Here is an 11,398-nt window from a genome sequence, read left to right on the forward strand (position 1 = left end):
GTTGTTTGTCTCTGTCCCCCGTTCCGCCCGACGAGAGTAATCCACTTCCCCAAGTCAACATGGAGCCAAGGAGTGGAAGGAAGGATCTGGTGGCTTCCTTAAGCCATTCACGGACTACCTGGAAGAGGGGCCTGGTGCTGCCTGTGGTATGGTGCAGCACTGTTAATTTTGGGGGGTTTTGTTTTGTTTTATCGATGAGATTTTATGAGTGCGTGTGGATTGTTTTACACAGGATTTGTTCCTTCGAGTTTGTTTTTTGGATTACGGAGTGTGGATTTATATATTGAGTTTTTTATTTTTTTCTGGACATATATATTTTTTTTCACAATTTGATTAAGTGTGGTTTGCTATAGATTTGTTAGACAGGGTCGTGTCTGTTTACTGATCAGGGATTAGTTCAGGGATTGTAGATTGTGATGCAGTTCGGCCTCTAAGGTTGGTAAGTGAGCTTCACTTGCCCCCAGAGGGAGACCATTGCAGAGGTGGAGCAGCATAGTTACGGAGGAAGGGAGGATGGAGGAAACAAAAACCATAAGACAGAATAAGGGCATGACTTGAGGTTTAAATATGGATATTGGTAGATATTATTGGTGTGACAGAACGGGGGAGGAGCCCTAGCTAACCACTGTTACACTACTGGTAATAGGAAAAGTTAAACTTCAGATAGCAGCCAGTTACACCATTTGACCATTCACACTATGAGAATGGCAGGCAATGTGTGAGTGAAGGAGCAGATGGGAATAGCTTTACTGATTCCAGCAAATACTTTTCAGTTTGAAGATTTTACATATGCAAATCAAGAAAAATGCAGTTTGAAAAAGATAAACTATGAAAAATATTTTATTGAAAACTGTCCAAGTTACAATGATGTTAAAAACTAGTATAGACAAGAATGATAACATGCTATCTTAAAAGAGTCTTGAAATCAAATCAGAAATCTTAAAATGGCTTAAACATGAAGCTATGAAGCATATTAAGCAGGTAAAGAAGATATTTTCATTTCTATTATGTATAGTGTATATGAGACATTTAAAATACATTATTTAGCTTACAATACATGTGGGGGGAATGATATTTAACTATACGAAATCTTTATATAATTTTGAAAATACGTACTTCATATAATTTTAAACAATATATTCAAAATGTATTTTTCTTTCCCTATGGCAGCACCCTCCATGACCCATGCTTTTAGTCTTACAATCACCTCCATCTGCCATGACACAGTGATTTTTCCACAACAATTGTGCACCAAATGACTTTATAATAACCTTTTATATGTTTTGTGTGTGGAGCGAAAGACAAAATGTTACACAATATTTAAAGATGTTTATTAACATTCAAGCACAAATATTTCCCACTGTGTCCTCTCTGGGAACAACTGTTTTCAGTTTAAACGATTTGAAAATTAACTGCTTGATTTCTTTAGTCCTAAAACTATAGATTACTGGGTTTGCTAATGGAGGTAGGAGGCAGTACATGACACCCAAAGAGACACGGGCCACATCTGGCATGTAAACCCCAACCATTGCAGCAATATATACAAATAATCTTGGTATGAAATAAATGGAAATCACAATAAGCTGTGTGCTACATGTGTAAAATGCCTTCTTTCTACCTTCTGATGTTGAGATCTTAAGTACAGTGATGATTATTTTTAAATAAGAAAGCAAAATAATCGAAAATGGAACAATTAAGACTAAACATGCTATTATAACTGACAAAAGCATATTGAAAGTTGTGTCAGTGCAGGCGAGTCTGGCGACTGAACGATGTTCACAGTACAAATGGTTTACCTTATTAGGACCACAGTAAGGAAGTATAGCAGCAAAGCTAACTGGAGGCAGTGGACTGATTGCTCCCAACATCCAGGCTACAATGCACAGGATTTGTGCATTTTTATTGGTAATTAAAGCAGGGTACCTTAAAGGGAAACATATTGAAACATAGCGGTCTAGTGCCATCACAAGCATCATGAAAGAATCCACCGAGCCAGCAAAGTGTAAAAAATACATTTGGATGAAACACACATGGAATTGTATTGCATTCAAGTCAAACAGATAGGACTGTATAAGTTTAGGGCTTATAACTGTGCTGTATATGATATCAGACAAAGCAAGGTTACAGATAATAATATACATTGGAGTTTGTAATTTTTCTTGCTGTTTGATCACATATAAAATGAAAAGGTTGCCAAGAAGAGTCAATAGATAGATGATAAGAAACGTGACTCCTATTAACTGTGGAGCTTGTCTTACGCCAGTAAAGCCTACAAAAACAAATTCAGCAACATTTGTGTGATTTGAGTCAGACAAAATCTGCATTTTCCATCCCAATTCCATTGTATTCCAATAATCTAAAAGAGAAAGGAAATAATTAGGTCAATAAGTCTGATGCCTTTAAAAGTTGAAATGTCTGTTTACTAATAATACACATTTATATAAATAAACTAACATGAAGCAGCAGCTAGTTTATCCTGCGGCATTTTTATATTATGCTGCAATCACATACTGACTGAAGGGCATTATGGTTTATAATTAAACAACCTAGCTCTGTTTCGTAAAAGCCTGGCTGTAAATGTATTTTTATTTTCATACTTGTGTGCCAGCACTGGTATACAATCACTTGTTAAGAAACTACAGAGTCCACAATGCACCTCACCAGACTCAACTTTCTGCCAAATGAATATTCAGAGGCTGGCATGTTGTCTGTAAATTGTCTTCCTACATTTTAAAATCATTTTTTCCTGTCTATTTGGAACAGGAGACGGTATAGAAAAAGGAAAGTGAAATTCAATTTAGAGTTGTTGTTTCAAAAGACAATGTATAACCAACCATGGCAGTATATACATAAACTACAAGTTGGTATTTCTGGTAAACTTAAATATGCATTTTTTACTGTAAAAATAATGTAATGTAAAACATGTGGCAGAAATAGAAGCTATCTAATGAATCTAGAGGGGGTTGTTTAAGACCCATGTATTATGAGCATTCAGGATTCCCATAGCAACTGATTGTTTTGCATTACATTGTGAGGCAATCTCAATAGACAAGCAGAACTGAATTGAAATCCTATACAGTTAAAAGTAACATGCCGACAACAGACAGTCATAGTTTAGGGATTAGATGTAGATTTATCCTCAGCTTGTAGAGATACAGCCACAGTGTCTCTCTCACCCCAGGTAAGACTGCATGTAAGGCACACACATCACCAAGATTAAATATTTTAACTGCAGTAAAGGTATGTTGATGTTTTTGATTTTTTCTTCTAATACAGCATACATTCTATTCTGAAGTAGATTATGCTGCTTACGTTATTATTAATAAACTTTTAATACCATATTTTAATACCATTTTATTCTACAGAACTACACGATTCATGAGTATATAAATACACTTAAAGTACTTACCGTTTTTTCAGTTGAAAACTTGAATGGGAATGTTATCCTGAAACAGAAGAATAATTTATAGAAATAACTGATTCCAAATAAATTATTTATATCATTAAGTAATATAAATGCCTGACTGAAATCATATAGTGAAAGGATTATTAAAATATACAATAAAGACATCATGCAGGTATCATAATACAATACAAGCACACTTCACCTTTTCTCTCTTTCTTTTTTCTTCAATGTTTATCATTAGAACCTGCCTTTACATTCATTACCATCCAGTACCAGGATCACGTTAATGCTAATTGGTATTTCTGTAATTCAGACTTGCAGCCCAGACTGTTTTATTGACTCTGAAAATCTCCACAGAATATGAAGGTCATAGTTGTTTACCTCTGATTTCACCCTGCGTGTACAGCCCTGTTGAGATTTGTTTCATAACCCCATCACACAGGAATCTCTCTCCAGGTACTGCATCCCTCTTGTTCTTTCTCATTATAACTGTACTTGTTCTGTCTACACTGTCATTACCTGGAACATTTCCATTTTAATTAAATGAAATGCAGCTTCATGATACAGTTCTATGGTAAGGATGTGTGAACGTGTGGGTTGCAGTGCGTAGTGAAAGGGTGATGCAAGTGCTCCAGACAAGGACAAACACAGAGTTCACGGTTCAAGTTCGTTCTTTAATTGCCTTGTTAGTCTCCTTGACCGAGTTTAAATAATAAAGCTGGCTCTACCCAACAATGGGTATTGCCAGCGCCAAAACAAGGGGTTGCAGTCCCGAAATAATAATTACAAAAACACAGACACAAACACAGACACGTCTCCGGACAGTGCGTGCTCTTAGTGCAGGTGCGGTGCTGGAAACAGTGATGCTGGTTAAGTGCAGGTACGGTGAAGTCCGGGTGAATCGATAGCCCAAGGCTGTAGCTCCCAGATGCGTGCTTAATCAGACTGCCGAAGACAAAACACACAAGTTTGCAAACAAACCAAAACACTTAACTCAGGTTCCGAACAGTCCTCGTTTCCTCCCATCAACCACAACAAAGGTACCGATTACAGCGTCACGTCCCCCTAAAGTACCCTCAGCCCCGCCCCCTCCGATAGCTAGTTCAATCACGTCTCCTCAAATTCATGAATGAAACTTTGCTTACCGTACTAGGGCGATGATTCCTGGTACCGTGACGCCGTCCCTTTCCTGAATGGCCGGCTTCCAACTACCCCCGGAATGAACTGCCCAACCATTTAGTACGGGGCACGCAATTCCTGCTGTACAGTGCTCTCACAGTTCGAGAGGGAGATTGTTGATTCAGATTCATTCGCTCTCTGTCACAGGATGGCTTTGGAGTGATGTCAGACCCAGAAATTAATGAAACACAAAACAGGCAAGTTATGTGGGGCAAGATGCAAGTGCACTTGTTTCTTTATTAAATAAAATATTTAAATAAAAACAAAACACTTTCCAAAACAAAATGTCACAGTGGCCAAAACAGAAACAGTACACAGCACTTAACGCCAAAATAAAATAGAGAAACAAAACAGACTAACACTTAAACAAACTGTGGACTAACAGACAAACAAACACGGTGAGTAAGAATAAATAAATTACAATTATTCTTTTAGTATACTTTAGTTTACTTTACTTTTCCTCCTTCTCCACATCCGTTCTCCACTCACCGAACACACAACCCCGAGTGAATGAAACATGCATCTATATATACAATTGTGCAGGGATTCAATTACCAATTAATTATTCACTTGAATCCTAGCACGTGAACTAATCTGTGAAACTCCGTGCTCACATATTATTAAGTACTTTAAATCCCTGTGCCTAAATACAATTATACATTTTAAATAACTTGTGCTACACACACCCATTTATATCCCATGCAGTAATATCTATACACCAACATTAACACACTACATACAACATAAAACACAAAAATACACACAGGGGTGGGGCACATTGCCACAATCCCCCATCCTTGCCAGCTATTTACATGATACACGTGTGTAAATTATAATGGTCACTGCAACAAGTAAAGCAAACATAAAAAATGACGGTATACTTACAATAAATGCTCCAGGTGTATTACAGAAAGTAAAACAGCACACTGTTAGCAAAGTCAAATCCAAACGGGTTTGTAAGCAATGAAATGAATGGCTTCAGCTCATTCAGTGATGAAAACTGCTTTTCAAAATGCTCTGTCAGTACTGTAAGACTGCCAGAGTGAACTAATTGAACATACTCTGCTTGTCAAGCTGTTGTTCAGTGCTTCTTTAAAATGGGTGAAATGGGTGAAATCCTGAGCCTGGGTCTGAGCTGGCATTACAGACAGAGAATTGTGGAAGTCTGGAACCAACTCCCCAGTAATGTTGTTGAAGCTGACACCCTGGGATTCTTCAAGAAGCTGCTTGATGAGATTCTGGGATCAATAAGCTACTAACAGCCAAACGAGCCAGATTGGCCGAATGACCTCCACTCATTTGTAACCTTTCTTATGTTCTTAACTGTAACTTTAATACACATTTCCTCACACTGGTTATTATGGTGATCTTTCCCCTGCATAGCCACATTTAGTGAATTTAGTGAAGCCCTGACACACAGCAGAAATGCATGTTGGATTTCGAAATGTCACATTTTTTAATTGTTGTCTGTTTTTCATTAAGTATGGAAAACTACAATGCGGTATGTAATTCAATATGTTAATGTAGCATTATTCAGCAGGCTTCATTCAACTGTGAAGCAAAATTATGTAATTATATAGATGTTACCAGTGTGACAAATCGGTTATCCCTGTGTTAATTATCCCCGTACCAAATGTAAATGGCTGACTGTATTGTAATTAATTGTCAGTCTGTTCTGTTCCCGTTTTAGCTACCTCGTGCAAATGCGGGGCTACCACATTAACTGAAGGACACCTGCAGCTCATAATGAGGTAGGGCTGGGCTATAAAAGATGGGGTTTTAGCCAGCAAAAAATGAGTTTTTCTTTTTTTCTTTTGAGAGAGAGGAGAAAGAGAGAAGGTGGCACGACACGGAAAGTCTGGGAGTGGGAGGCAGACAGGAGTAAGGGTAAACTAAGGGCTTGGGGAAGATAGGAAATAGGGGAAGCCAGATTTAGAAAAGAAAATATAAGGAAGAGAGCGAAGCAGGTAGCTGGAGAGTCAAAAAGAAAAAGAAAGAAGTAAAACATTGAACCAGGCAGTAATAGGAACGGCAGGTGCTGTGTATGGTGACTATTTTATTTTTTTTCCAGTTACTGGGAGAGTAACTGGAACCAAGCACTTCCTATTGTTTGTCTCTGTCCCCCGGTCCGCCCGACGAGAGTAATCCACTTCCCCAAGTCAACATGGAGCCAAGGAGTGGACGGAAGAATCTGGTGGCTGCCTTAAGCCATCCATGGACTGCCTGGAAGAGGGGCCCGGCGCTCGCTGTGGTATGATGCAGGCCTGTTAATCTTTGGGGGGTTTGTTTGGTTTTATGAGCGCGTGTGGATTGTTTTACACTGGATTTGTTCCTTCGATTTTTTTTATTTTTTTTTGATTACAGAGTGTGGATTTATATATTGAGTTTCTTATTTTTTTCTGAACACTTTTTTTTTCACAATTTGATGTGGTTTGCTGTGGATTTGTTTTTATTTTATTATTAGCACTTTGCACTTTGGTGAGAGAGTCGAGCTGGACAGTACAGGACTTTTGGCCAGAGCTCGCCCCCTGCAGTTCCGGAGGACGACGTGCAGCAACATCTTCACCCCAGACTGTTGAATGTACAGTATCTTCCTTTTTTCTCTTTTTTGTGGAATATACTGAGTTTCTTTTGGGGACTTGTGGCAATGTGCCCCGCCCTTGTGTGCATTTGTGTGTTATATGTTGCATGTAGTGTGTTAATGTTGGTGTATTGCAGTTGGTACACGGGATATAATGTGGGTAATGAGCACGAGTGTTATACGAATGTATAATTGTATTTAGGCACAGGGAATGCACTTCACTTCACGTGCATTTAAAGTATGTAATAGTATGTGAGCACGGGGTTGCACAGAATTAGTTCACGTGCTGGGATTCAAGTGAATAATTAATTAGCAATTGAATCCCGGCACAACAGTATATATAGATGCACGTTTTACTCACTCGGAGTTGTGTGTTCGGTGAGTGGAGAACGGGTGTGGAGAGGAGAGAATTTAAAAAAACTAAAACCAAGGAAAAAGTAAATATAAGTTTCTTTGACTCACCGTGTTTGTTTGTCTGTTCATCCACTGTTTGTTTAGTGTTAATCCGTTTTGTTTGTCTATTTATTTTGGCCTCAACTGCCATGTCCTGTGTTTTGTTCAACCTTTTATTTTACAATAAACATACTGAGCACCGCAGCGTCTCAGTTTCAGCCCGAGTACTGCCTGTCTGTGTGTGTGTGTTTCTTTCTGGCCTGACGTCATCCCTGCAGCTAGCCTGTCACAGGACCGCAATCTCAAAAGTGGATTTGTTTATATATATATATATATATATATATATATATATATATATATATATATATATATATGTTTGTGTGTGTGTGGATCAGGACTTATTTTTGTTTCAGAGCCAGTGCTTGGCTCATTATGTTTTCACGTTGTTTATTTCTTGTATATTTTTTATTTGTTTTTTTACTTTTAAAGTGCAGTTCGCTGCCACCCAATTCCCTTCTCCCTCTGATCAATTAATGTTCTTTTTAATAATAAAAAGTATATATTTTTTATTAGCACTTGTGTGGTGTGTCTGTCCATCTCAGTGTCTGACGGTGTGGATCTCAAAGATCCACACCGTTAAAAGGAACTAGAAAACATTAGTGTATAAAAGGTATTTACCTCCATCTTATCATGGGACCTGGTGCCCATATAATTGCCACCAGGTGGCGTAGTATGGTTAGGAAAGTTAGTGAGCCACCGCTTAGTGGTGACATAGATGCACAACTTTTGGCCATAGCTGTACTGCTAATTCACTGTATTCTAATAGATACATTACAACTGTACATACTGGCAAAATACATGATAATGTATTAAAATGAGGCACCCGCTCTGAATAATTCACACCATATTTACTAAAGGGCGATAATCGTAGTTTGCACCTTAAAGTAAGCGTTAATTAGTTTGTTTGGAAACCAGGTTTTAACCACGGATAGGTGCACTATTTAAACCTATTTTTCTGGGCTGAAATCTATCTCGCATCATGGAGGCATTACATGCATTAACATTTTTTATACAGAGTGGTGAAAATTACCTGTAAATAACAGGTTATATTAAGCGTGAATAATGTTACCATTTCTTAGATTTGAATGTATAGTTCCTTACATTGTATAGTTCATTACTATTATTTGTGTTATATTACACAAATAATAGAGCGGTTAAATAAAAAACTGGACCAAACCAGGTATTATAATTTAAAACAACCTCCTCCGCTAGAATTTCTAACTCCTCTGCGCACAGTTTTAGTTTGCGTTGCCTCTGCCTGTCTCCTGCGGAGAGCTGTGTCTGCTGATCGCTCATTTTTGGTCACTGTAAGCCACCTCCACCTTTCACAATAAGCCTCTGACCAAAAGATATGCCTGGACTGCTGGGGCTTTTTATATCACAGTGGTCATGGGTAAGTCTCTGACATTATCATGCACATTAAATTATCGCTCACAATACATGTAGTGTGCATGGTATGGTATGTAAATTAGCCAAATAGTGTGCAGGTAAATGAATGCGTTCTCTGTTAGTAAATGGGGCAGTACATTTAGATTTATCACGCATGTTATGCTCACTACTTAATGTGCACGATACAGCTACATTTAGTGCCCTTTTGTAAATGAGGCCCTATATATCCCCAAAACAGAAATAATACTAAAATGTTATTACAGATTATATTTTACAGGAAACAGTACAACTGAAATAGGCATTTAAGCAACACAAATTTAAATATGCAAAAACTATTTTTATAAACCATATGGGAAGGTAGAACTTAACTGGGGATTAAATATATTTGATTGTGCATGGATCGCTTGCATGGGCTTGCATGAATACACAAGAATTTAACCCGTTGAACCATCCAGCTTGATAGAAATATTTCTTTTTATTTATTTATTTATTTATTTTTCCAATGAGTAGTATTAAACTTGGTAAAAACAATTGGATCTATTGATTTGAATACATGCGCAAATGGTACTGTAACATTTAGAGTGCCTATCATGTTGCACCAATTGCTGACCTGGCATTTGTCGATTTCCCCCCTTTTTACATTTAATCATTTCCACACCTTTTTTTAAACAAATCTAAAGCAGAAATCATCTTGTTAAGCAACAATGGTATGCAGCCCATTCAATTCCTAAAAGCTCTCTGGCGCACTCTGCTGGAAAAAGAAAGTATTGGTTTTACACTTCAAGCTGCACTGCATGATAATCACAGTGTACCATGATGAGCCTCAAGGTACCCCAAGTGTACTGCAGTACCAGGGACATTTTCCATGGAACCCACTGTAATTTGATAATAAAAAACTTACTCAATGAAAATTTAAATGACACATTAGTTCTTTGAAACAGTGAAAATCTGTTTTAAATAAACATTAAACCATTGTCTGCTCACTACCTGGGTGAAAATAAGGGCCAGAGATGCATTTTAATGGTACTTCTGGTGTATCCAATTCAGTATGCCCTAGAAATCTGTATCAGCTGTCCTAAATGCACATATGTGCTCAGTTCTTAGATCTGTCCATGGAAACAACTGATTTCCTGTTTGCTTGTCCACAAGTTCACTCCCTTCTGTCTTAAATGTGGGTTGGTCTCGGAATGATATATTTTTTCTTGCAAAATAGAAATGAAACTTGCAGTGTATTAGTCCTTTTACTGATGTTTCTAAAAACTCTAGCAAATTACAACAAAGTGGATTTTACAGCATTTCCCTCATTTTGTATACGATAACTCATTTTGTTAACATGTTCAGTTTTGTCCTAAAATTAAAAACAGAATTTTTAATCGGCAGTAATTGTAGTGCAATTAATTAAATTAGTGTTAAACTAGCAATGGGAGTAGAGGGGCTAAAAGTTAGCTCCAAATATCTCTCGCAATCCTCTATAATATATGAGATTATAAGATTGACATTTTACGAGCCGAAATCAAATCAACAATGGCCCTGTTGGTGACTCCATTGTCATCTTGCTGCGAGAGAGTGGGTGAGGTTGAAGCAGTAGTTACAATTATCGAGGCTCACCTTGGTTTCCTGGAAACAGACTGCACTAACCTGTTGGCCACCTGTTGAAAATCGTTTGTGGCGAGACAACCTGCATGTCATCGGGATTGCAGAGGGCATGGAGAAGGGCAATCCAATGGAGTTTGTGTCCAAGTTCCTCGTGGATGTCCTTGGCCTGTTGAGCCTGGAATCCCCGCCCTCTGGAAAGAGCCCAGCACATGCTGTATGTGGAAAAGCCGAGGGAAGGCGAGTGTCCGAGAGCCGTGATTTTAAAGGTCCACAGGTACAGGTAAAGGAGCAGATTATTCGTCTGGCGAGGCAACAGGATAAACTCACTTTCCGAGGAAGCAGAGTTCACATTTGCCCAGACTTCAGCGCAGGTGTCATGAAACGGAGAGCCTCGTACAACGATCGCTGGAGTATGATATGACCTGCTTTATCCAGCCCGACTGCGTGTATCCTTCACCGGGACTGACCAGGTATTCCTAACACCGCAGCTGGAGGAATTCTTTGCAAAAGAAATCCAACATTAGCTTAATAAATAGTTAAGTCTTTACTTTTTGATGTAACTAAATACATACAAGGACCTGAAAATTATCTGTTTAGAGGTGTGTTTGAGCTTGCACTAACATTCTGTTTTATATGTACAGCCCCCCATTATATTTATTTATTTTATTATTATTATTATTATTATTATTATTATTATTATTATTATTATTATTATTATTATTATTATTATTTAAATGTTTCTCTTTATTTTTGTTACTAAACTTTTAAATATTGCTGTACTGATGCAGCTGCGT

The 11,398-nt window shown here is 37.9% G+C and overlaps 1 protein-coding gene across 2 annotated transcripts; it reads right to left on the reverse strand.

Moving 5' to 3' along the window:
• Window positions 1-527: 527 nt before the first annotated feature.
• On the reverse strand, window positions 528-6,678 carry LOC117972934 (olfactory receptor 10G4-like). Of its 2 annotated transcripts, XM_059029553.1 has the most exons (4): window positions 4,552-6,678; window positions 3,609-4,351; window positions 3,410-3,446; window positions 528-2,356 (listed from the first exon to the last, which is right to left on the reverse strand). In XM_059029553.1, the coding sequence occupies exon 4, from the start codon at window positions 2,340-2,342 to the stop codon at window positions 1,341-1,343; it is 1,002 nt and encodes a 333-aa protein (XP_058885536.1). In that variant the 5' UTR covers window positions 2,343-2,356; window positions 3,410-3,446; window positions 3,609-4,351; window positions 4,552-6,678; the 3' UTR covers window positions 528-1,340. The 2 variants fall into 2 exon arrangements, with proteins under 2 accessions (XP_058885536.1, XP_058885537.1); XM_059029554.1 differs by having other exon boundaries at window positions 3,609-6,678.
• Window positions 6,679-11,398: the final 4,720 nt, after the last annotated feature.

The sequence above is a fragment of the Acipenser ruthenus genome, chromosome 8 (assembly GCF_902713425.1).
Source record: "Acipenser ruthenus chromosome 8, fAciRut3.2 maternal haplotype, whole genome shotgun sequence".
In the NCBI taxonomy this organism is placed as follows: domain Eukaryota; kingdom Metazoa; phylum Chordata; class Actinopteri; order Acipenseriformes; family Acipenseridae; genus Acipenser; species Acipenser ruthenus.